This window comes from Benincasa hispida, chromosome 12 (genome assembly GCF_009727055.1).
Source record: "Benincasa hispida cultivar B227 chromosome 12, ASM972705v1, whole genome shotgun sequence".
Classification (NCBI taxonomy): Eukaryota; Viridiplantae; Streptophyta; class Magnoliopsida; order Cucurbitales; family Cucurbitaceae; genus Benincasa; species Benincasa hispida.
In genome coordinates this window covers 49,396,833-49,424,123 of record NC_052360.1, presented here as the reverse complement: position 1 = coordinate 49,424,123, position 27,291 = coordinate 49,396,833, and the positions used below count along the sequence as shown (strand labels likewise).

The 27,291-nt window shown below is 36.2% G+C and overlaps 1 protein-coding gene across 1 annotated transcript; it reads left to right on the top strand.

The window, feature by feature from the left end:
* Positions 1-922: 922 nt before the first annotated feature.
* Positions 923-2,505, top strand: LOC120092659 (glycine-rich protein 5-like). The gene is made up of 2 exons (XM_039050806.1): positions 923-1,036; positions 2,162-2,505. Exons 1-2 carry the CDS (start codon positions 964-966, stop codon positions 2,446-2,448), a joined length of 360 nt encoding a protein of 119 aa, XP_038906734.1. The 5' UTR covers positions 923-963; the 3' UTR covers positions 2,449-2,505.
* Positions 2,506-27,291: the final 24,786 nt, after the last annotated feature.

Genomic DNA, 27,291 nt, shown 5'->3' with positions numbered 1-27,291 from the left:
TTTAGGAAATTTTATAGTGTTTTCTTTAACATAGAAAATTTTATTTGGTTAAAAATAATTTAAAAAATTCTTACAAAATGAATAAATTAAAAAATAATCCGATAATTTTTTCTACAGAGAACTTCCCACTATAAAGGTTCAGTTGGATTAGTTTTGTTTCTGGATTGATTGAGTTGAACTTTTTCTTTGTTGGATTGGATTTCGGGTTGACTCTTGTCTTTGTCTAAACTTTGATTACTTTGGGTTAATGAATTGATGAAGTTTAATATTTTTCTTTTAAAATTGTTATGATGTATGTATTTGTTTAAAATTTGTAATAAATATGATAGATATTCGGTTTTAAATATTTGAATGGTATGAGATTTTAGTTATTAGCCATGTGTTGTAAATAATATTTTAAATTAATAAGAAAAAAATAAGTTACAACCCGACAACCCAACCCAATCCGAATTCTAAGGGTTGGATTGGGTTGGAGATTTTATTTGGGTCTTTTGCATTGTCAATCTAACCGATTTGAATTTTCGGATTGATCCAAAAAAATATCTTTAAGCTAATCCAACTCAAGTCATGTACACCCGTAATCTCTATCCAAACGAGCATTTATGAGAAAACTAATTAATACGAATCAAACAAAAAGTAGAATTCACACAGAACTGCATGCACTGCAACACCTTGCATATGACCTTAACAATTTGTACATAAATTGTCTCTTATTTAATTTTCTTTCTCATTGTTTGCAACTAACTCTGAGAATCCAAATTTAATGAAATTTCTCTGTCCAAGGTTTTGCTGTCAAGAGATATAAATGTGTTGCCAAATAAAACATTTACTACAACACCCTTTTATTTATTACTCTCAACTGCCTCTTCCCTCTCAAGTTGCTCTATAAAATCCCATTCCCATGCATGAAAACTTCAGGTGACTTCTACCAGTTTAATTTAAAATACTTGAAACAGAGGGAAAATGGCGAAAATTTTCATTGTTGTCGTTGCGTTTGTTTTCTTATTCGTGAATGCAGGTGGGCGCAACGTTCCAGGTAATCGTTAAAACTATCACTAAACCTAAAAGCTTAATATATTTTCCAGTGATTTTTTTGTTTATACAATATAACGTTCCAGGTAATATATTTTGTTTTTAGTTTTCAAGTTCTTAGATATTTTTCTTTTTTCTTACCATTTCTTTTTTATGGATTTCATGTATATGTTTTTTTTAAAACAAACAACTAAATTCACAATCTAATTCCAATGGTTGCTTTGAATTTTGAAAACAGTTGTGAAAAATGGTTAACAAAATAAAAAGTAATTTATAGATTGAAATAATGTTTATCAACTTAATTTTAAAAATCTAAAAACGAAAAAATTAAATGGTTATCAAATGGAGTCTTTGATACTTTGTAATTATTTTAACCTTTTTTTTAGGAATAATATCAAACTATCACATACAAATATGAGGTATAGATTGAATCGTTTTTTTTAAGAAGGTAAAAGTATTTATGACGTTAACTTATGCTCTTGGCAATAACTCACTTCACTCGTGAGCTTAAAAATTAAGCTAATGCACAGTTGATTATTGAATGCTAATGGAGAAAAAATGGTATTAATCTGGGCACATGCAAATACATAAGCAAATTTTTTTTTTGTTCGATAATGACAAAGTCAAAGTGGGAATTAAACCATCAACGATTTGAAATAGTATAACTAATATTTTATCTTCCACTCGGCTATGTTTGGATTGTCAAGACAAAAACGAATATTTTTGGCCCCATTTGGTTTTGGTAAGCATTTGATTTTTTTGTATTTAATTTTAAAAATTAAGCCTACAAATACCTCTTCTATCGTTAGATTTGTTGCATTGTTATCCACTTTTTGCTCATGTTTTCAAAACCAAGTCAAAATGTAAAAATTAAAAGTAGTTTTTGTTTTTGAAATTTGTCTAAGAATTCAACTCTTGTATTTAAGAAAATGTAAATCATTATAAGAAAATGAAAAAAATAGGTTTAGATTTTAAAAGTCACAAACAAAAATTAAAATGGTTACCAAACGAGATCATGATTATTTTATCCGAGACGAAAACAAAAGGCCTCTACTTTAATTTGATATCACCATATTAAACTACGTATCTAAAATCAGATGTTCATTTTGTTAACATATTCTTAACAAAGCCGGTGGCAGTAAGGAGGATTACCAAACCCTAGAACAGGCAGCAGCACCCGTGGCTGATCCACCGAGCAGTAGCGGCGTTGACGACCAAAAGAACATCTTTGGTGGGGTTGGAGGTTTTGCAGGCATGGGTGGCTACATTGGAGGGTTGTTTCCACATCTTGGTGGGGTTGGCGTAATCGGCAAGTACGGCGGAATTGGTGGTGGCATTGGCTTCGGTCATGGTGGCTTCGGTGGTGGAGTTGGCGGCGTCGGTGGCGTAGGTGGTGGATTTGTGCCGTTTCCTTGAGAACTAGTTTGTAATTATGGAAAAACACATGAATCTACCGCCGTGAGATTTTTCTATTCAGTGTGTGTGTGTGTTTTTTTTGGTTTGTGTTATGGTTTAATAATTATTTCTTTGATTTGAGGCAAACTTTTACTTTTCCTTTTATATTATGATGCATTATTTTCTGTTTCTTTAGGGTTTATTGCTATTTCTATATTTCTGGTTTTGAATACAGAGATTAAGGTGGAGTTAGGGCATACATTTTGGTTTAAGTGTTTTCTTTTAACTAAAAAATGTTTTTTTTTTAAAAGAAACGTTTTAAATAAAAGTGGCGTTTTTAATTGAAATAGCACTGATTCATTACATTTTCTTGAGAGTGATTTTAGTTAAAAATTTTCTCGATTGCGTTATTGATTTCTACAATTAATAAATTAGTTCAAATTGATTTTAAAATGATTCGCGATCACATGTTAAGAAATCAACTTTCAAATTGTGTTTTTTAGGTTTATATATATCAGATGTTTCTTTAAGTATAATTTAGATTGATCAACTTTATTTTCTCTTTTAAAAATACTTCATTTTATAAAAATAAATAGCCACAAATTTACTTTGGAAGATATATCAAACACACTCTAAGATTAGGATTAAGGTACTTCACACAACTTCATATTAAAATTATTTAACGTCTAGTCAAGTAAATTAAAGCTTTTAAAATATGAACAAATGATGTAATTTAATATCAACTTTACTCTATACCAAAGAAAAGAAACCCATTTTATATTTCAAATTATCATAACCATTTGTACATGAAAAAGGGAAATTTTCATCCATAGAAAAAATGTCAAACTATTTATAAAAATAATAACAAAAACACTGATCTATCAGCGTCTATTGTATAGCATGAATGATAGACTTCTATCAAATTTCGATCACGGATAAATACTGATGGACTTCTATCAATCTCTATCAGTCTCTATAAAAAAAAAAATTTAAATTTTTCTATTTTGTGTAAATAGTTTTTCTCGTAATCAAGAAGTCATATTTAAATATCATCGATCTTTTTCGACGCAATGTACAAACATCTATGAATCTAGATAATACCAATGCTAAGTCATAAAGTTACATAATTTAAAATCCAATGGATTCCCACCTTCACCATTTGGTTGATCTAGGTGATTCCGTTGTTGAACTGCTGGGGAAGCGGTGGGTTGGGGGGCGGGTACGACATTGGAAGGCCCAACTTGTTCCGGTTGATTGATCGATAAGGTACTTCTACCTAGAACTTCAAAACGTCATTCAGTGATTGTGCCAAACAATACCTGCCAGAGATTGAGCTCGACTCGAGAGATGGAGACATAAAGGTGAGATAAAGTCCTCGATGTCTGAGTATCAAATATCTGGAGTTTCTTTTTATATATTATATGGACAAACTCATCCTTCTCTTTTTTCTAGGCTTGGACTAATGCTTCCTTATGTCCGCCATTAGCTTAAGGCTAGTGTAACGGAGGGCTTCCTCGCAAGAAGCTTTATAGTCAGGGGTGACACAGCTTGTTTGCCTTTCTTCTTTCTTTTCCGTACGTTAGGGTCGTTCGGGCGGAAAACCGAGTTGCGTACTAGGTGAAGCTTAGTCTTAAGAATTGTAACATCTATTTTAATAAAATTGAATAATTTTAATGTATGCTCTTTAATAGGTAAATGGTGTCATAGATAAAGCTCTTCTCGAAATATAATCCTTCCATGTTATCACTAAACTTGAGTTCTTTTATGTAATCTTTTCCCTCCTACTGGGCTTTTCTCTAATGTCCCCCTCCATCTCTAATATTATTCTTTTGGAAAATTTCGTCTATACTTATCTATTATATTTATATAAATGAAGCTAGGATATGATGAAGGTGCTATGAACATGTTAACTTAGTTAAGATTATAGGAATGTGTGAATATGAGTGCAATAGCGATTAGGCAATTTGTGACGAGTTTTGCAAACGACTTGGTATTTGGAACGCAGATGTTTAGCTCCACTCCAATTTTGTTGCTGCCTAAAGTGATGAAAATAAATAAATAAATAAAATTGATTGTTTCTCTTTTAAACAACCATGACTTTTAGATTCCTTCGAATATCAACTTTTCTTCTATCTCTTCCCCCTTTAATTCTTTGAGAAAATTCATCACAGATTTTGTAACACAGCTAGTTGTTTCCTTTGTGATAATAATAAGGAATTCAAATCACATCTACCTTTAGATTTTTGTTGTGTGCAAATAATGTAGGGTGAAGATTTAATCATCTAACTTTAATAGACAATGATGGATCACGTCTCATAAAGTTATATTTGTGATATCTTCTACATTTGAAAATTGATTAATTCGTTTTTGTCAAGAATATATAGAAATTCTTTAAATTACTAACAATTTTAAGAGTAAGGCAATATCCAAAAACTTTCCAATTCTAAAACACATATATTTTCTCCTCAATTTATATTTTGTGCTAATATCTAATTTTTTTTTTTTTTTTTTTACAATATGTCAGGTGGGGGATTGAACCTCAAATTTCAAGATTGATAGGTACAAATTCATGTTAGTTGAGTTCTGTTCATGTTGAAAATAATATCAAAACGTTGCTAAAATAGAGACAAAGCTTGTTACACAAGATGTTAATTCCAAAAACATTAAAGATAAGCATATAAAATTAAAACTACAACAGAATACAGAATTTGGTAATTCAGTTTGGAGCAATACTAGTACTACAATAAATTTGGATTTCAATGACACAATGTAATATAAAATTGGGATTTGAGAGAGAAAAATGTATAATAAATGTGAAAACACTCCTTTTTTGGTGGGAAAAACAATTTTTCGAATTTTGTTCGTTTATGACAGTTTTCAAATGCCACTAATTTATGATATCTATTAATTTTCATTAAATAGTTTTAACAAAATTATTATTACAAGCAATGAAAAACAACTTCAAAGGTTGTTAAAAATAAGTTATACAAGCTGTCTTTAAATACATATGTAAACTTCATGTACAAAAAAAGAGAGAAAATAGTTTGAGAGATATAGATAGCTACAAAATACTCATCTTGTAATACTTGTTGTAGCTCCCCGATCAAGAAAATCATCAGCTTCCCCGTGGATGTAGGCTCCCTTTGGTCGAACCACGTAAAATTTCTTGGTGTTCTTCTTCTTCCCTTCATCTTCTTTATCTTCTGATCATTTACCTCGGCACTCCATCGTCTAAAAGAATTTCGGCAGCACTTCCCTCTGGTTTTCTCTCTTTTTCTCTCTCATTTTCGTCTGCAAGAAAGAAAAGATTAGGGTTAGTCATTAAAGCCTCTTTAATTCTCTGAGTGCTTGAAGTAAATCGTGGCCATTAAAGTGTAAGGTGAAGATTAGTCTTCACAAGGATTGTGCTTTTAGCACACGGTTTTGTTTCAACTCAAATTCCACCAGTGGTATTGATATTGTTTCGGGCCAGGCTTTCTACTAAAGCCCAAAATAATTTTGTTTCAATCAACAATAGTTTCAAGCCCATCAAGCCCAACAAGTGGTATCAGAGCCTGCAAGAAAACTTCAAGATAAGTAAACTTTTCTAAAGAAACTAAATCTTGGAGCTTTCGAAATTGAACAGACAGAGAAATGACAGTAGCAAGATATGATATTGAAAAATTTGATGGGAAAGGAGACTTTGGCTTGTGAAAAACCAAGTTCAAAGAAATTTTGGGACAACAAAGGGCTCATAAGGCCCTTAAAGATCCAGCCAAGCTACCTACTACTGCAATAGAAGAAGAGAAGGAGAACATGGAGCTAATTACTCATGGCACACTTGTTCTTAATTTGTCAGACAGTGTTTTAAGACAAGTGATCGACCAAGAAATAGAATTCAAGATGTAAAGTAAGCTGAATGAGCTCTATGAGATAAAGAATCTGCCCAACAAGCTTTTCCTAAGGGAAAGGGTTTTTTTTACCTTCAAATGAGTTCTTCGAAATCCTTGACAAAAAACTTAGATGACTTCAAAAGGATTACTACTGAATTCAAGACTCAAGGAGAAGAGATTGGGGTAGATAATGAAGCCTTTGTGCTTCTAAACTCACTTCTGGATTCCTATAAGGATGTCAAGATTGCCCTAAAGTATGGTAGAGACTCTCTAACTACTGATATTATCATTTCAGCCCTTAAAATCAAAGAGATAGAGCTCCTAACTAGCAAGGAAGATAAGCTCGGTGTCGAGGGTTCATTTGTTAAGGGAAAGTCTAAACAAAATAATAAGGAAAAGAGGAAGCAAAGCTCAACAGAAGAGGGCAAAGAGAAAACCAAGGTTATATGTAAATATTGCAAATAGTTGGGACATCTAATCAAGGATTGTAGAACATTAAAGTGGAAAAATGAGTAGAAGAACAAGCAACCACAACCTCCACAGAAAGTCCAACAAAATCAGTCAGGTGAAGCCTCAGTTTGTGAGGATTCTTACTTCTATTCAGATGCCTTAGCTACATCAAATTTGAAGGCAGATGAAGAATCTAATAAGAACCTAGATTGGGTTCTAGACTCAAGGTGTTCTTTTCACATGACACCCCACAAGGACTGGTTCAGCACTTATAGAGAATTAGATGGAGGCTCAGTTTACATGGGTAATAATAACTCATGTTCAGTGGTTGGTATTGGTTCTGTATCACCCAAACTTGAAGATGGATCAGTCAAACTATTGAGAAATGTCAGACATGTGCCTAAGTTGAAGAGAAATTTGATTTCACTAGGCATGCTTGATTCAATTGGCTGTGAATATAGAGGAAAGAAAGGCTACTGTGATGTTTTGAAGAACAACAAGCCTATTCTCAGAGGGGTCAAGATAAATGGTGTCTATGTTGTTCAAGGAGTTTAGAAAATGCATTCAGCTTTGGTTGTAATTCAGAAGCAGCCTACTAAAGAAGATCTTTGGCACAAAAGACTCTCACACATTAGTGCCAAAGGTCTAAAAGCTCTTGCTAATCAGGGAATTCTACCTAAGGGAATTCATCAAAGCCTATCTTTCTGTGAACACTGTGTGGTAGGCAAGGCTACAAGGCAGAGTTTTGTAAAGGCTCAGCATACAACCAAGGCCATCCTTAACTATGTGCATTCAAACCTGTGGGGTCCCTCACCTTTCCAATCCTTGAGTGGAGCCAGGTACTTCTTAACCTTTGTGGATAATTATTCTAGAAAATGTTGGATATATTTCCTTAAATCTAAGGACTTAGTGTTTGATAAGTTCAAAGAATGGAAGACTATGGTTGAAAAAATGTCTAACAATCAAATTAAGTGTCTAAGAACTTACAATAAGCTTGAGTTCTGTGCAGAAGATTTTATTGTTTTTTGTAGACAGCAGGCAATTGCTAGACACAAGACTGTTAGGTATACACCTCAGTAAAATGGGGTGGCAGAGAGATTGAATAGAACTATTATGGAAAGAGTTAGAAGCCTACTATTAGATGCTACTCTCTCTGAGAAATTTTGGGCTGAGGTAGCATCTTATACTGTCTATACCTTAAATAGATGCCCTCATGCCTCTCTTAATCTACTAACTTCAGAAGAAAGGTGGACCAAACAACCTCTAAACCTAAATAATCTAAGGGTATTTGGTTGCACTGGATTTGTCCATCAGAACAAGGGAAAATTAGTTGCTCGAGCTGCAAAATGTATGTTTTTGGGTTTCACAGAAGGATTAAAGGGATTTAGAATGTGGCACCCTACAGAGAAGAAGTGTATTACAAGTAGAGATGTTGTTTTCAGGGAGACTGAGATGTTTATGCAAGGATCTACATCTAATGTTACAACACCTCAAAAGAAGAATGATACAATTGAGGTGGAGCAAGTTCTCAACCCTAGCTCTGATCATTCAAGCTCATAATCACCTTTTGATCAACTACCTCATCTTGAATAAGAAGTAGAAGATGTTATTTCTAATACAGAGTAAGAAGAACCAGATTTGAGGGGATGCAGCCTAACTAGAGATAGACAAAGAAGAACTATTGTGCCACCTTCAAGATATGATGACTACTTAGTTCTAAATGCTTCAGAACTATATAATGAAGCAGAAACCTCAACATTTGAAGAAGCAGTAAGTTGTCCTAAAGCTAAGTTGTGGATAGAAGCAATGAATGAAAAAGTTAATTCACTAGTCAGAAATAACACATGGGAGTTGACACTTTTGCCCAAAGGCTGCAAACCAATTGCATCCAAATGGGTGTATAAATTCAATGAAGGATTCCCTAATGATCAAGGACCTAGAAATAAAGCTAGGTTGGTAGCTAAGGGATTTACTCAAAGACATGGTGTTGGTTTCAATGAGATATTTTCTCCAGTGGTTAAGCAAACTTCTATCAGACTCTTAATATCAATTGTGGCTCAAAATGATCTAGAGTTGGAGCAACTTGATGTTAAAACAGGTTTTCTACATGATTTCCTAGAAGAAGTTATCTACATGAGCCAACCTAAAAGATATGAGGTCAGAGGGAAAGAAGACCATGTTTGCTTACTTAAAAGGTCCATCTATGGCTTTAAACAGTCCCCTAGGTGCTGGAACAGAAGATTCAGTGACTTTATTGAAAAGAATGGCTTTATCAAGAGTTCCTATGATAGCTGTGTTTATATAAACACTGACACCTATACTCATCCTATCTATTTGCTACTCTATGTGGATGATATGCTATTATCAGGAACAACTATGCAAGAATTAAATAAAGTCAAAGATCTACTCAATTCAAAATTTGAAATGAATGACATGGGCAATGCAAAGAGAATATTAGGCATTGATATAATGAGAAACAGAAAATCAAATATTCTCAGCATTGATCAGTCTTAATATTGTCAAAAATTACTCAAGAAATATCATATGACAGAGGCTAAATCAGTTTATACTCATATGGCTAATCATTTCAAACTCTCAGCAGAGAATTCACCTAAAGAATCTGATACTGAACATCTGAAGGTAATGTCAACTATTCCCTATTCCCAAGTTGTGGGAAGCCTAATGTATCTAATGGTGTCTACAAGGACGAATATTGCTTATGCTACTAATCTGGTAAGTAGATATATGGCTAATCCGAGAAAGAGGCATTGGGAGGAAACTAAGTGGATAATGAGGTATCTTAAGGGCACTACAAGTGCTAAACTAATGTATCAATAGTTATCAGACAGAGAACCAAAACTAGTTGGGTATGTTGACTCTAACTATGCTGGAGACCTAGACAAAAGACGATCTTTATCAGGTTATATCTTCCTATATGGAAGATGTGTTCTAAGTTGGAAGGCCACATTGCAATCAGTAGTAGCCCTTTCTAACTACTGAGGCAAAGTTTATTGCTCTTTCAAAAGCAGTAAAAAAGGGTTTATGGCTAAAGGGTCTCCTAAGTGATTTCGAGATCAAGCAGAATACAGTAAAAATATTTTGCGATAATCAGAGTACCATACATTTATCAAAGCATCCACAATATCATAAACGAACAAAGCACATAGATGTGAAATACCATCTCATTCGAGAACAGATTGAAGGCAAGCAAATGGAAGTGTTGAAAGTACATACCTCAGAGAATGCCTCCGACATGTTGACAAAGACTGTCACTCAGCTCAAACTTCAAAAATGCCTCGATATTATAGGGCTTGAGCTGAGAGACAAAGGTTAAAAGAAGAATAGAGTCAGTACAGAGAAGCTGAAGTAACAACTTGAAGTTTTCTTTTAAGGTGGAGATTGTTATTACAAGAAATGAAAAACAACTTCAAAGGTTGTTAAAAATTAGTTATACAATCTGTCTTTAAATACATCTGTAAACTTCATGTACAAAAAAAGAGAGAAAATAGTTTGAGAAATATAGATATGTAACGACCCAGATTTGTATGCATATAGGAAATTAAATGTCAAATATTAAGCAGGACGAAATTTTGTTTAAGGGGATGGTAAATGTAATACCCTAACCCTAATTTAGAAAGCAGGAAAAGAAATAAAATATATAATTAAGAATGAAAAATATATAAATTTAATAGGAAAATCGAGTGGAAATTTAGAAGGGGAAAAATAGGAAATTTATTAAAAAATAATGAATAAGGGAGCAGAATCAGGGAGGATTAATTAGAAGTTGAACGCTAGCTAATTCAGGAGACAACAGGCAGTAGATAACTTTTTGTTTGGGCACTGCTCATTGAAAGAATTGGAGGTGAATTAATTGCCCATATACTCTTAAAATTTGAAAGAGTTAAAAAGAGGAAGTAGAATCCACAAGCAGTAAAGGCAACCACGCGTGAAAACTAGCGAGATTGGAGAGAAAATTGAAGAGAGCGAGATTGGAGAGAAAATTGGGGAGAGCAAGAGTAAAGAGAACGAGATTCTCAGCGAGACAATGGGAGAGAGTGGGAGCGGGAGCGAGCGTGGAAGCAGGAGCGAGACCAGCGAGAGCGAGAGCGGGAGTCGCGAGAGCCAAACCAGCGAGAAAGCTGGAGAGAGCGAGATTCTGAGAACAAAGAGAGCAAGATTTGGACAGAAGCGTGGATTATGCGTTGAATTTGGCCACGATCTTATAGATTAAACATAGAAAAACCCTAAAATTGAATACAAACAAAGAATGATGACGTAAGGGCAAACGTTAGCCAAGATTAGGTATCTTGTTGAGAGAAATCCTTAAACCCTAAGTAATTCTAAAGAAGCCACCTGTAGGATGATTTGTCACACTGAGAAGAGCTGAAAACTACTATAAATAGGACCTTTTGCCGAAGATTTAACCCATTCTCAAAAAAATATCAGTAACAAAGAATCGTGTGAAAAAGTAAGTGTGAGTGAGGAAGTTCTGTGAGGTTAAAAGAGAAAAGCTCGGGTAAGGTGCTGCCCAAATTTCTGCCCAAATTTCCTCTTTTGATTTAAAAAGGGAAAGTTCTACTGATCAAATCATAAAGAATAATAAGGAATAATTAGATCACAGTCAAGGTAAGTAGTTTATCTCACCCTCTCTTTAAATGTTCTATGGTAGTGTAGCTTTATTATGTTGCATGGTTATGTTAATTGTTATATTGCATTACATGATTAGAATACGTTTCTCTACAAGGGACCCCATGCATTATGTTTGTTCACGATTATGTTAAAGTCTAGTTTTAATTAGGTGTAAGTTATGCTTCCAGTCTAATCTTACGTTTATGTTAATGGTTGATGTTGGAGGCGACTCTGGCCCTACTGATTGCATGACCCGCTAATCATCAGATGGGTTAGTTTCCGCTTAAGTCCTCATCTTCCTATCAGGGCGGAGAAATTTATGCTTCCAACGCTGGCATGGCATGTATGGTTGCACCCCTCCAGGTCTAATCTTATGTTATGTTTACGCTAAGGACTAGCAGGGTATGTATGGTTGCACCCCTCTAGTCCAATATTACATTTATGCTAATGGTTGATGTTAGATGCGGCTCTGGCCCCTACTGACTGCTTGACCCGCTAATCATCAGATGGGTTAGTTTCCGCTTAGGTCCTCATCTTCCTATCAAGGCGGAGAGATTTATGTTGGAAGCATAACCGACCACCACATGGTATTATACGTTTTCGGTCCCAACCATATGTTTTCATGACATGTTGCTTGTGATTGTGCATTTGGTCACAACCCTACGTGAGAACTACTTACTGGGTATATATATTACTCATCCTATATTTTTACAGACTTTGTAGGTAAGGACACAACGTAGATGCAGAATTGGATGTCGCTCAAATGGCCAACCATCAAACTCACTATTATAGGCACATGCAGTACCACCACGCTAATGTTTTATGGATCTTGGTGTTTTGATAAATAAACTTTTTATATAGTTTTTCTATCTAATTAATAAAATTTAGATATGTTCTTTGAAATTTTCACCAAAACTCATCTCATGATAGAAAAGTCTAAGTATGCATGTCGTAGCGGTCGGATCATAATGTGTAAGGATCCAGTCGTTACAAGATAGCTACAAAATACTCATCTTGTAATACTTGTTGTAGCTCCCCGATCAAGAAAATCATCAGCTTCTCCCATGGATGTAGGCTCCCTTTGGCCGAACCACGTAAAATTTTTTAGTGTTCTTCTCCTTCCCTTCATCTTCTTTATCTTCTTATCGTTTATCTCGGCACTCCATCGTCTAGAAGAATTTCGGTAGCACCTCCCTCTGGTTTTCTTTCTTTTTCTCTCTCGTTTTTGTCTGCAAGAAAGAAAAGATTAGGGTTAGTCATTAAAGCTTCTTTAATTCTCTGAGTGCTTGAAGTAAATTGTGGCCATCAAAGTGTAGGATGAAGATTAATCATCACGAGGATTGTGCTTTTAGCACGGTTTTGTTTAAGCTCAAATTCCATTAGTGGTATTGATATTGTATCGGGCCAGGCTTTCTACTAAAGCCCAAAATAATTTTGTTTCAATCAGCAATAGTTTTCAAGCCCATCAAGCCCAACAAAAATAAACTAAAGTTTGTTTATTAAATTTAATTAAAAAAAACCCTAACTTAAGCCGAACAAGTTTAGCGTCGTCTACGATCGTTTTGGGCATCCTGCGGTCTTCGACATCTTCCATTCGATGTCTTCAGTGCCATCTCCAACATCGGTGGTCTTTATGTTGGTGCTTTTAGCGCAGAAGTCTTCTTCTATTTCGCTCCTCGACATCTTCTTCGGTTTCCTTCATCAGCGTTGAAGTCTTCTTCTACATTATAATCGTGTTCAGGTCGGTCGTCTTCTTCGATTTTGGTTCTTAATGTCTTCTTTTGATTTCCGTTTTGAGCGTTGGACTCTCTTTTTATATTTTCAATTTTAAAGAACTGGTAGAATGTTGGAAAATCTGCTCTCATGTTTCTCATTTTGTAAATTTTCTTCTTGCAGGCTTGCATGATCAACGGAGAAGTAGACGGAAACGATCTGAAAGGAATGGTTTAGCAAATTGATCCTTGTAGATAACCATGCATTAAAGGAAAGTGAATGATAATTAGTAGTTTTATGTCGTATGTACTGGAATATCCCTTGTTTAGTTTCGGATTAAATTGCGCAAAAGATGCTCACTATGTTTGTTCATTTTTCTGCTGTGTCCACTGCCTCTGTTTAGAAAATGTACATTATTGTGGTATTCATTGTTGCTTTGAAGATAGAATGAGAGATCTTTTTGTCATTTCATCGACAAATATGATACCACAATTTTATGCAAGGATGAAAATGTTGATGAAGTATGTATTATTTTGTCGATGTACTGGGCTATAAGTGTTGTTACCATAATTTTATTTTACTATTTGTGTTTGGTATATTTTGCGTTGAATTATGATATTCAATACAACTTTACCGAGCATCATTCTTTCCCAAGATTATATGCCAGCTTTGAGATTTCTTCTTCAAATTTTGTTACTTACTATGGCAACCCACTGTCTGGCATTTTGGTCTAATTTAGGACAACAAATAATTTATGTAGTTTGTGTTCTTGCAGCCTATCCTCGAACATTAATGTTTTTGAAATAAAGAGATGCAAGTTGACTTGGCTATCTTTGTTCTCATTGACAAAGTTGATAAGAAAAACATACACAAACAGGAAGCAAATAGAATCAATAAACATTTTAATTACACATAATTTGTGGTTAAAAACATTCATAAAACAATTTTACAAATACATTTGTAGAAACTCTTCAAATCCTTGTTGATCTCCAAGAAATTGATCTCCAAAACTCTAGTAGACTATCAAGAGAGTTTTCTCTACTATTCTCAACCTTGGATTGAGTGATGGAAACTCTCAATTAAGTTGTTGTTGAAAGGGTTTGAGACAGATTTGAGAGTAAAAGGAAACTTTAAGAATTTCTCACTAATTTTCAATTGCATGTCGCTCATAAATCTGATTTACGAAGTATTTAACAAACTTAAACATGCAAGCACTCATACATTGAGCCAATTGACATCTCAATTAGCACTAAGTGAGTGGACAAGGTGTCAAAAAATGGAAAATTCCATTACCAACTTCAAAGTTGAACTTTTCCACTTAAAACAAATTTTAATTTATATAATTTTAAATCTAATTAATTTTACTTTAAAATTAAAATTAAAATTCAATTCTAAAATTGAATTTTCATAAATTAAAAATGATTAATTAATTAGTTAAACATATTTAATTAATTAAAAATAATAATTTAATATCAAATATTCAATTAATAATATACTTAATTCAAACATGAATTCTATTCATGTAATCAATATTTAAATCAATATTTAAATATTTTAACTCTCCAATTATGTTTAATTTCAATAAATTCAAACGTCTAATTATATAGAATATAATTATCTAAACCTAAATTGAATTTGAACATTTCAAATTCAAAATTCTAATTTTGAATTTTGAACACTTAAAATTCGCTCAATTTTCTAATCCAAGGTGTAATGTTTTTGTAACAACCCAAATTTGTACGCATACACTACAGGAAATTAAATGTCAAATGTTAAGCAGAACAAAATTTTATTTAAATGGGTGATAAATGTAATACCCTAACCCTAATTTAGAAAGCAGGAAAAACAAATAAAATATATAATTAAGAATGAAAAATATATAAACTTAATAGGAAAGTCGGGTGGAAATTTAGAATTGGAAAAAAATAAGAAATTTATTAACTATCCAAAAATAATGAATAAGGGGGCAGAATCTGGAGGATTAATTAGAAGTTAGACGCTAGCTAATTCAGGAGACAAAGGACAGTAGATAACTTTTGTTTGGGCACTGCTCATTGGAAGAATTGGAAGTGAATTAATTGCTCATATACTCTTAAAATTTGAAAGAGTTAAAAAGGGGAAGTGGAATCCACAAGCAGTGAAGGCAACCACGTGTGAAAACTAGCGAGATTAGAGAGAAAATTGGATAGAGCGAGAGTAAAGAGAGCGAGATTCTTAGCGAGACAGTGGGAGAGAGCGGGAGCGAGAGCGAGAGTGAGAGAGAGACCAGCGAAAGCGAGAGTCACGAGAGCCAAACCAGCAAGAAAGCTGGAGAGAGCGAGATTCTGAGAACAAAGAGAGTGAGATTTGGACAGAAGTGTGGATTATGGGTTGAATTTGGCCACAATCTTATAGATTATACATGGAGAACCCTAAAATTGAATACAAACAAAGGTTGAAGATGTAAAGACAAACGTTAGCCAAAATTAAGTGTCTTATTAAGAGAAATTCTTAAACCTAAGTAATTTTAAAGAAGCCATTTGTAGGATGAGTTGTCACACTGAGAAGAGCTGAAAACCACTATAAATAAGACCCTTTGCCGGAAGATTTAACCCATTCTCAAACAAATCTCAGTAACAAAGAATCGTATGAAAGAGTAAGTGTGAGTGAGGAAGTTCTATGAGGTTAGAAGAGATAAAGCTCGGGTGAGGTGCTGCCCAAATTTCCTTCTAGTTTAAGAGGGAAAGCTCTACTGATCAAACCATAAGAAATAATAAGGAATAATTAGGATCGCAGTCAAGGTAAGTAATTATCTCACCGGTGTTTCTGGTAGTGTACCTTTAATATGTTGCATAATTATATTATTATTATGTTGCATTACATGTTTAAAATACATTTATCGACAAGGGACCCCATGCATTATGTTTGTTCATAAGATTAAATTTTAATTAGATAAAGGTTATGCTTCTAGGGCTAGCAGGGCATGTATGTTGCACCCCTCTAGACCTAATTCTATGTCAAGATTACTCTAGGGCTAGTAGGGCATGTATGGTTGCACCCCTCTAGACCCAATTCTATGTCAAGTTTATGCTAGGGACTAACAGGGTATATATGGTTGCACCCCTTTAGTCCAATCTTATGTTTATGTTAATGGTTGATGTTGGATGCGACTTTGGCCCTACTGACTGCATGACCCGCTAATCATTAGATGGGTTAGTTTCCGCCTAAGTCCTCATTTTCCTATCAGGGCAGAGAAATTTACATTAGAAGCATAACCGACCACCACATGTTGTTATATGTTTTCGATCCCAATCATATGTTTTCAGGACATGTGCATGTGATTGTGCATTTGGTCACTACCCTACGTGAGAACTACTTACTGGGTATATTATATACTCATCCTATTTTTATAGACTTTGTAGGGAAGGACACCGCGTAGGTGGCAGAACTAGACGTCGCTCAAATAGCCAACCATCAAACTCACTATTATAGGCATATGCATTTTTATATCACTATGCTAGTATTTTATGGATCCCGGTGTTTTGTAAAATAAACTTTTTATATAGTTTTCTACCTAATTAATAAAATCTTAAATATGTTCTTTTGAGATTTTTACTAAAACTCATGTCATAATAGAAAAGTCTAAGCATGCATGTCGTAGCGGTCGGACCATAATATGTAAGGATCTGGTCGTTATAATTTTACGAGATAATAGACGGACCTTATGAACCTACAGATCATGAGCTCCAACGATTTACGATCAATCGGTTAAACTCGTTAACTCGAGTCAATCAATATTCGTTAACCATCAAGACATACCATTATAGTTCGATGGTTGCACATTCCTATTATAGATATATTTCTGTCCACTTGATTTAACCGTAATCAATAAGTCAATCATTTACAGGTCGTTCATATTTACAGCTAGGTAAAAATTATCATTTTACTCCTGTAAATACTATCTGCTAAGGGAACAACCTATTTGCCAACCCTAAAACGGGTCGGAGGGAATTTCATCTTGCAGGACTATGTCCCCAGCTATCTATCCGGTCTTATCCCCAAAATAGGAGGCTTGTTGAGCAGTGCTGTTTAACTACTCTCATCTATGAAAATCAAAAGATAATCCCAAATAAACACAAGTTCATAGTTAGCTCAGGATTAAGATCGAGCTACCCTAGGTCATCGAATTAAAATAGTCAATTTTAACAGTAAGCGGTTGTTATAAAGAAAAAAGTGACTATTTCGTGGTTCGATCTTATGCAAAAATCTTTTACATAGGATACTCCACTTGCATGTCTCCACACGAACGATTTCAGGATCACATCAATGCACCCAATCTCATCCATATAGTTATAGACTCTTTGGCTATAAACTATAATTTGATCCTCTTTTATATCTCTACATAAAGTTACAGTATTCATACTATAACCATGGATTTGTTTATTGGATTTTTATTACATAATGAAATTTCAATAACACTTTTATTGAATAAAAGCTTCAACAATACTTTTATTGATAAATAGAATATGTTTCCATGATTTATGAACTGTGAGTTTTAGGACATTCCTAACAAAAGTTTAACTAAGCTACATTTTAGGTGGTTTTGAGGGTAAAAGTGAGACATAGGCATTTTTTATTTGTTTCAAGATTGAAAGTGTCATTTTAACACTTTTTAAGAATCTCTTACCCGGTTTTCATAGACAAAGTGTGACTTGACTACTTTTTAGGAGCATTATTGGTGGTTTTCATAGTCAAAGTTGGCTTTATGACACAGGAACTTTTTTATCTGTTGATCATCTATTGGTTTTACCCATCTTTGGGTTTAATAAATATTTAAGTCTAAAATATCAAAGCTGAAAATGATATTTAATGCTATATACTCGTCCGTTGACCATATCTTGGTTTTATCCATGTTTGAGTTCAATAAATATTTAAGTTTGGATGTTGTCTTGGCCTCATGTTGTGGCTTTGAAAAATTAAAACTAAACAAACATTTTCTAGAATCCATCTAGATTATGACTTACTAGCATGTTCTTTTAAGGGAATACTAAACTCATAGGAATGCTAAAATATTTGTTGTTTAGTATTATGTCTTTCTGGTACCATTTATAGTCTACTATTATGTTATGATCTATAATGAGTGAGATGTTACAATCCTAAATTCCAACTCTATGATACCCAAGTTAGACTTCGCTTATTTTTGCTAAGTAATTAAACTTCAACATTTTGTAAGTTTGATTATATTTGCTTGTAACTGAATTTAGCGAATCTTTTTAGTACTAGTGTTTGTCTCTAGAATATTTATTAAGTTTTTGATAGACCCCCATATTTAGAAAATATGAAAGAATAATTAACAAAAAGAATAGGAAGGGGGTACAAATATAAATGAGGAAGAGAATATAGGTGGTTAGAGGAAAATGAAGGATGGGACCACTATAGGAGGAGAGAGAAATCTGTTATTGATCTGTTATTTTTGGGTGACTGATTTAGTATAAAACATGAGGTAGGGGAGAGGGATAGATATAGAAATTTCATTTTGAATTAAGTTTGTAAGCTGTAAAAGGAGGAGGTCTCGACTTCCTAGGCTATTTTGAGCCAAAAAAGTGAATATATAATCGAGTTACTATCAATTTGGTATCAGAGTCGTTCGCTCTTGGGAAGGGTATGGTGAAGAAGATGGAGGCAAGATTATTAGTTGTGGAAGAGCAACTCACTTTACTACAAGTAGGAATGGAAAATAGGATAGATCAGCAGTTTGGGGAGATGCAACAAGTCATAAAGAGCATTACGACAGAGAAGATCGAAGCCTTGGGGGAGACTTTGGAATAGAAAATGATTCGTGCATTGGAGGTATGGTCGAAGAAATCGAAGATACTCAAGGAAGGTGAATCAGGGTCATCGGAGAAGACGGTGACAGATAGAGAGAAACAACCGGTGAAGGAGGATGCCGGGGAGAGAAGAGAAGTACTGTTATTCGATATGAGATTACAAAAACTGGAAATTTCGGTATTCAAAGAGGAGATAGGGGAAAATCCGATGGGTTTGTTTCACAGAGTAGAAAGATATTTCGTGGTCAATCGCTTATCAGAGAAGGATAAAATCGAAGCAGCGATATAATGTTTAGAAGGAGAAGCGTTGGAATGGCATCAATGGGAAAAGGAGAGAACGCTGATGAATACCTATGCAAAGTTTAAGAAGCAGCTCATGTTACGCTTCCTTTTGGTCAAAGAAGAACATCGGAGAGCCCAATTCCTTACTCTAAAGTAGGACGGCAGCGTTCGTGCATATCGGCGAAGGTTCGAGCAGCTATCGAGACCATTGAAGGATCTTTCAGACGAAACGTTGGAAAGCAAATTTGTTAGTGGGCTGAAAGATGATATCCAAATTGAGATGAGAATGTTTAAACTAATTGGGATGAAGGAGAAAATAAGGATGGCCCAGATCATCGAAGATACGGAAAAAGCCTGAAGAAAAAAATGGGGCGGAGGCGGCCTAAACCCATCGAAATCCACGGGTGCATCTTAAAACTCGGGTCTCAATATCACCATGGGTCAACCCGGCCCTATCCCAAACCAAAATGCACAGTCAACCGCCCGAACAATTTCTCTTAATCCGACTCATGGCGGAGGTACCTCTTCTAACTCGGTCACACTAAAGGACGTAAATGGGAGATCATTCACGGCTGGTGCGTTCAAACGACTGTTCGACAGTGAAATGCAAAATCGGAGGGACAAGGGGCTGTGTTATCGTTGTGATGAGAAATATACTCTGGGACATTGCTGCAAAATGAAAGAATTGAGCATCCACTGTACCACGATGAGGAAGGGGATGAAGAGACGAACGACGCAAGGGAGGAGTCAGGTGAAGTTGAAATTCTGACGACCACTACGCTGGAGTCTATGCTAGTTGAGACTATCGATCACAAAGCGGCAGAACTTTCTCTCAATTCAATGGCAGGAATTGAATCACCTCGAAAAATTAAGGTCAAAGGGGCTATTAGGGACAGGGATGTGGTCGTTCTCATCGACAACGGAGCATCCCAAAATTTCATTGATAGGGAGTTGGTATCGACCCTGAAATTACCAGATGCCCACGACAAGCTACAGAATCATGATGGGAATAGGGACTTCAGTGAGGACGATTGGTATCTGTAAAGGGGTAATTCTTAATCTCCCTAACCTCACAATTATCAATGACTTCTTTCCTTTACCTCTGGGCAGCGGCGATGTAGTGTGGGAGTACAATCGCTAATGACATTGGGACGAGTTGAATGTGATTGGAGTACATCGGAAATGAAGTTTCAAATTGGAGATTGGCGGGTGCACTTGAAGGGGGATCGCAGTCTGATGAAAGCCCAAATCTCTCTAAAATTGATGATGAAACTGGTCAGAGAAGAGGGCCAAGGTATATTGCTCGAATTGAATTCTCTTCTGACCACAATAAGGGAAGACATAGACCAAATAGAGGAAGAACACCAACCAAAAATCAGGAAAATTCTAAAGAGATATCAATCGGTCTTTCAAGAAGTAGAGGGGTTACCTCCAGTACGACACCATGAACATCATATTGAACTAAAGCTAGGGGTAGGACCGGATAACGTCAAGCCGTATAGGTACCCACAGTTCCAGAAGGATGAGATTGAGAAATTGGTTGAAGAGATGCTCACTGTCGGGATTATTCAATCGAGTATAAGTCTCTTCTCTAGCTCTGTGTTATTAGTCAAAAAGAAGGATGGGAGCTGGCGATTTTGTGTTAACTATAGGGCCTTGAACCAAGTCACGGTACCAAATAATTTTCCTATCCCGATGGTCGATGAACTTCTTGACGAATTAGCCGGAGCACGAGTCTTCTCCAAAATCGACTTGAAATCTGGTTACCATAAAATTCGTGTGGCACCTTTAGACGTCCATAAAACGACATTCCGTAGTCATGAAGGCCACTACAAGTTTCTAGTCATGCCATTCGGGTTAAGGAACACCCCATCAATGTTTCAATCAGTAATGAACGATCTCTTACATCCATACTTACGAAAATTTGTATTAGTGTTCTTCGATGATATCCTAATTTACAGCTCTTCATTGTATGATCATGTGAACAGGTTGTCCTTGGTATTGCAAGCATTAGAGGATAATCAGTTCATGGCCAATCTCAAGAAGTATACCTTTGCGGAAAATCAGATCGATTACTTGGGTCACATAATATCAGCGGACGAAGTGGCTGCAGACCCCTCGAAGGTTGAGGCTATGCTATAATGGCTAACCCCAACCACAGTAAAGCAACTAAGGGGATTTTTGGGGCTGACTGGATACCATCGTTTCATAGTTCACTATGGCTCCATTGCTTTTCCATTAATGCAGCAGCTTAAGAAAGATAAGTTACAATGGAACGAGGAAGCTCAGAAGGCCATCGAGACCTTGAAGCAAAGAATGGATCAACTCTCTACCCTCAAGCTCCCTGATTTCAACCAAGTTTTCATAGTGGAAACAGACGCATCATGGGTAGGAGTTTGGGTAGTATTGATGCAAGAAGGGTGACCGATAGCCTACTTCAGCAAAGCTCTCCCACCAACACATCACCTCAAGGCCGCATATGAATGAGAACTGATTGCCATAGTCATGGCTGTGCAGAAATGGTGGCCCTATCTTTTGGAGAGGAAGTTCACTGTGTGGACGGATCAAAAGAGCCTCAAATTTCTGTTAGAACAACGTATTATCGCGGGAGAATATCAAAAGTGGGTGGCCAAGTTGATCAGGTATGAATTCGATATCGAATACAAGAGGGGGTTAGAGAACTCGACAGTCGATGCCTTGTTTAGATTGCCTACCACGGTGGAGATGTCGATACTCAGCATGATTAGTTCACTCAATATAGCGATATTCACCAGTCAAGTCGAACAAGACCCGAAGCTAAAAGCTGTTCACTCAGTTGCATCCCTAAGGGTATACACTCCAAGGAGACCTCCTACTATATAAGCAATGCATTGCTCTGCCACCACAATCACCCACCATACCATTACTACTATAAGAATTCCACAATAATCCAATTGGAGGACACAATGGGGTAGTTAAGATGTATCAATGATTAAAAGGGAATTTTTCTTGAAAGGCATGAAGGCAAGGGTGAAAGCTTTCGTGGGAGACTGCTCGGTCTGTCAACAAGCCAAATATTTATCACTAGTCTCCCACTGGATTGGTACACCCATTGTCTATACCTGAGCTCACTTGGCAAGATATCAGTATGGACTTCGTAGATGGCTTGCCAAAGTCCAAGGGCTATAACTCAATTTTGGTGGTGGTTGATCGGCTATCTAAATATGCAGACATCATTGCCCTCTGCCACCCATACACCGCAGCAACCGTGGCTGGTCTATTCTTAAAAGAAGTTGTACAACTACATGGAGTACCGAAGAACATAATATCAGATAGAGATAAGGTATTCACTAGCCTATTTTGGGAGGAGTTGTTCAAACAAATGGGGACTCAACTTAAGAGAAGCACATCTTACCATCCTCAAACGGATGGGCAAACAAAAGTAGTCAATCGGGGATTAGAAGCATACCTCTGATGCTTCACCATGGAAACACCATCACAATGGCATAAATGGTTGGCATGGGCTGAGTACAATTACAACACGTCATACCACACAGCCATCAAGCGGACACCTTATGAAATATTATATGGTAGACCAGCACCTTCACTAATCTATTATGAACAGGGGAATGCGATAGTTGGAGAAGTAGATGTGTTACTAAAGAATAGAGATGATATGTTCAGACAATTGAAGAAAACATTACAAGCAACCCAACACCAAATGAAGGCCCTAGCAGACTCTAAACGATGAGAAGTGAACTTTGAAATTTCGGATTGGGTATACATCAAACTGAAGCTATACCGCCAAAGCTCTTTACTAGTCCACAAGTGATGCGTTATTTTATGATGTGGAATAGTAGATGAAATGCGATGGTGAAAAATTCATTGAGCACTCAAGTTTTCTCAGTGGAATCCAAGTGTAAACCCCACTGAGTTCCTGGTAAATCCAGGGTCAAACTCAGGGACTTGTGAAAACAGGTTACGTTGGTAATTTTTAGAAAACCTTGCGGTAACTGGTAACTCAATTAATTGTTGGTTTGTTGTTGATTGCGGTAATGAAAAATAAACAAATGCGGCAGATTTGAAAAAAGTCTGATTGTGTGATAGATGCACTGAGTATCCGAATGAATGGGTTGAGAAGGTCTTTAGCTTGCGTTACTTGGGAAAGCATCAGACTATGCGATCATGCTACAACCATGCATAACAAGTCATTTTCCAATGCAAATGCGATACTCCTAAGTCTAGGATGCATGTATTGAATGCAAAAGTGTCCATAGAGCTTATTCCTAAGTCTCTAGTCTTGTCCTATGCGATGATGCAAGATGCATAAAGGCATGGTGACCGTACACAATCATATCCTATCTCTAGGATGTATGCAATGCGTTAATAGCAAACAGTGCTTATTCCTAAACTTCTATCTCTTGATTATGTGTTCTAATCTGACTCTCCCGAGCCTAGATTCTAACCTGACTTTTCCAAGCCTAAATCCTGTCCTTAGACTACCTCCCGAGTATCTCTAATGGACGAATGAAGCATACACAATACAAGATAATCACATAGAATGAAGATTCCTAGTTGTGCTAGCTAAATGCTTCTCAACCCATTCAACAGATTTAGCTACTCATGCGTAAATAACAGAGAGTGAACAGATATAGAGAAGTAAATTTCATTTTTAAAAATGAGTTTGAGTACAAAATATCAATGGAAGATAAATATAGAGAGCCTGGTAGCAATTCTTTGCTGACTGAGGTTTTTACATTGTCAATCTCTATTCGGTTCAAAAGATATTCCTGCTTCCACAGGAGTCAACCCTCTCTCTGTTCTTGAAGCTTCTGGTGCTCTCCCAAGCTTACTGGAATGATCTGTCGGCACTTCTTCTCTCACGTCCGCCTTAAAGTAAAAGAAAATCTAAGAACAAGGCTAAACTATGAATAGAACTTGTGAACTGGTGAGATGGTGAACTCCTTTTCTGAAGGATGCCTTTGGTATTTATAGAGCTTCGGGGTGAAGGCTGCTTCTCTCTTATGATTGCTCAAATGGGATGGCTTTAATTCCCTGACTGATGCGCCAAATATTTATCACCGAAAAGCTGAATGTACTTGTTATCATTAGCGGTTGTCAGCTTAATTCAGATTCGACCGTCATCAGCTTTCTGTCCCATCGCGATTAATTACGCCTTTCAGCCAGATGTGCCCACCAAGTTACGCCGACCAGGATGCGACAATCCTTCTTGAGCAAATGTTTGCGAACACAATCACCACAAAGTCTTGCGGTAATGCTGCACTTGACCAATGATTTCTTATGATCACTCTTTTCACCTTGTGTCAATGCATATTCTGCATAAAAGCACAAAAATCAACTATTTCTATGCGATGAACGCATGCGATCACAATATTATGAATTTGATGCTTTTTGGACGCAATCTAATATATTTTATCAACGCAAACTAGCATTGTTTAAGAACTTAGCACTATGATAACGTGCATTTATGCCTGTTATCACACCCCCAAATTTAAACAATGCTTGTCCTCAAGCATAAGCTAAAGATCTCCTTTAGTAAGTCGACCGCAAGTTTCTTTTCCTAGATTTCTCAAGGATACTTCATTCAAATCCTATACACCAAAATTTCCTTAAGTCTTATTCAAGTCTTCTTTAAAAATATTTCTAAGACCTAGGGACCGCAAGTTTAACCTTCAAAAGAACCTTACTAAATTCTGAAACATCTCATGATTTATTTTAAAAAGAAAACTTTTCCATCGGGGTGTCAATTGATTTTTATCCTTGCATATTTCTTGAAATTATTATTATTATTATTTTCTCTGACCTTGTGCTGATCCAAGTGCCTTGGTTTCATTTTGGCTTGCCTCCACATGTGTCATGCGGACATCCAGCCACGAGCAATGCGCTCTTTCTCAGACTAAGCTCATACCTACTTGGCAACGGAGTTATGGTTATTTATTTATGCATTGATCCTGGCGATTTACCTTCGTTTTGGCTTGCCCCAACGTGTGTCATGCAGACATCCAACTACGGGTAAGTGCCCTTCACAACTTAACTCTTATCAACATGGGTTTCCCCATTGCATTGACAGTGAGGTTGTTATTCTCAAAATTTTCCTCCCTTTTTTTTTAAATAGCAAGGTTGAAAATAAATACCTCACCCCCAAATTTAAAATGCGGAAATGTCCTTATTGCCAAAAGATTGAAATAAGTCCTGCGATGTTCTTAGAAAGCTTCGTAAAGAGAGTTTGAAAGAAAGCTAGCAAACCCCTAACTTCTAGAAATATTTCATGAGGTGATTATCTTAAAGTTAAGTTGACTCTAGTATATACGAAAGAAATAGAAACATGTTGTTCATTATTGAAATCATAATTGGCAAAGGGATAGCATGCGGTAACTTACTAAATTGATCAATATTAAATAATTGCGGTGATCAAAGAGGATACGATGATAAACTTTTAAAGCTAAAATGGATGCGATAGCGCAAAATTTGAAATAAAATGAAGGAAGAATACAACCCCCAAATTTGCGCTATCGCCCGCATTATGTATTGATGCATCCTTCTTTGCGGTGATCTATCTTCTTTGGATTGCGGTGACGGAATAAGATATGTTGTGTCTTCGTGTAATACCTCCGCAATCCTGTGCCTCGATCGTTGCAAGAAAAACAGTGAGAAGGTTAACTTATTTTAAACAAAATCGTTTACCGCAATCGTTCAACACGATCACTTTTTATTACATTTTTTTTTAGAAGTAACTAACTATGCCATAATAGATAAGACTATGATGATGGAAGTTTATGAAGTATTGATGCAGGAAAAAGGATATTCAAAAGAGTTGCGTCCCTGATGAGGTTGATTCACTTAATAACTCTGAGATTTCTTATTCTAAGCTGGTCTTTTACGTCCATAGTGGATTTTCCTTCTTTTTTTGTCCTCTGGGAGCTTGACTGCCTTAATCAAGAGCTTTTTCCCATGAATGTTCAATACAATCTCCCCCTTGCGTACATCAATTTGAGCGTGACTGGTCGAAAGGAATGGTCGTCCCAATATGATGGGCGCATCTTCGTCCGCTTTACAATCCAAAATGATGAAGTCTGTCGGGAAGATGAATTTATCAATTAATATTGTGGTATTTTTCAACTCTCCTTCAGGATATATTAGGGATCTGTCTGCAAGTAGGAGAGTCTCTTTCGTGGGCATGAGTATGCTGATATTCAATTGCTTGAATATTGATAGCAGCATTACGTTTATACTCGCCCCAAGATCGCATAGTGCTTTGCCACTGTAGGCTCCTTCGATCGAGCATGGTATCGTGAAGATTCTTGGGTTGCCCATTTTAGGTGGGATCATAGCATTTTGCGTTATTGACACTATTGCCATCTCTTCTTTATCACTTTGTTTTTCTTTTAATCTTTGTGGAGCTGGTGGTAGCTGGACTTCTTCTAATTAACGTTCTGAAGGCTTAAGGGTGGACACAACTTCGAGGTTCATTTTCTTGGGCTTTTCTGAACTATAGGTCAACGGGTCCTTGGTTATCATCGCATTCAAGTTGGTTGCGATGGGTTCCTCCTTTTCTTCCGCAGTCATGTTGTCGCTTAGCATGGAGACTACTAAGCATTGTTCCTTCTTGGTACCCCCAACGTTGTGAGGAAGCTCAGTTGAGCTCGGCAACGCTCCTTGTGGTCTATTTTTCAGCTCGTCCGCAATTTTTCATAGCTGAATTTCGAGATTTCTAATGGATGTAGCTTGATTCTGAAGCACTGATTCGTTTTTCACAATGTACTGCTTCAGCAAGCTCTCTAAGGGCGAAGATTGCGATGTTTGTGAGCTGCTAGCTTGGCTATACGCTGGACCGTTTGTTTGCGGGAAAAATCCGGGTGGCCCTTCTCTCTACGCCACTGGTTGGAAACTTTGTTGTTGATTTTTCCACGCAAAATTTGGGTGGTTTCTCCACCCGGAGATTTATGTATTAGAGTAGGGATTGTTCTTTATGAAGCATACTGATTGTCGGTTTGTTGGGCATTCTTCCATTGCATGAGCATCTCCGTAAATGATACAACTTGCGGTCGTTTGAGCAATTGCGCTGATTTTCCCTTTCTTCGCTCCCGTGTTATTAATTGCAATGCCTTGAA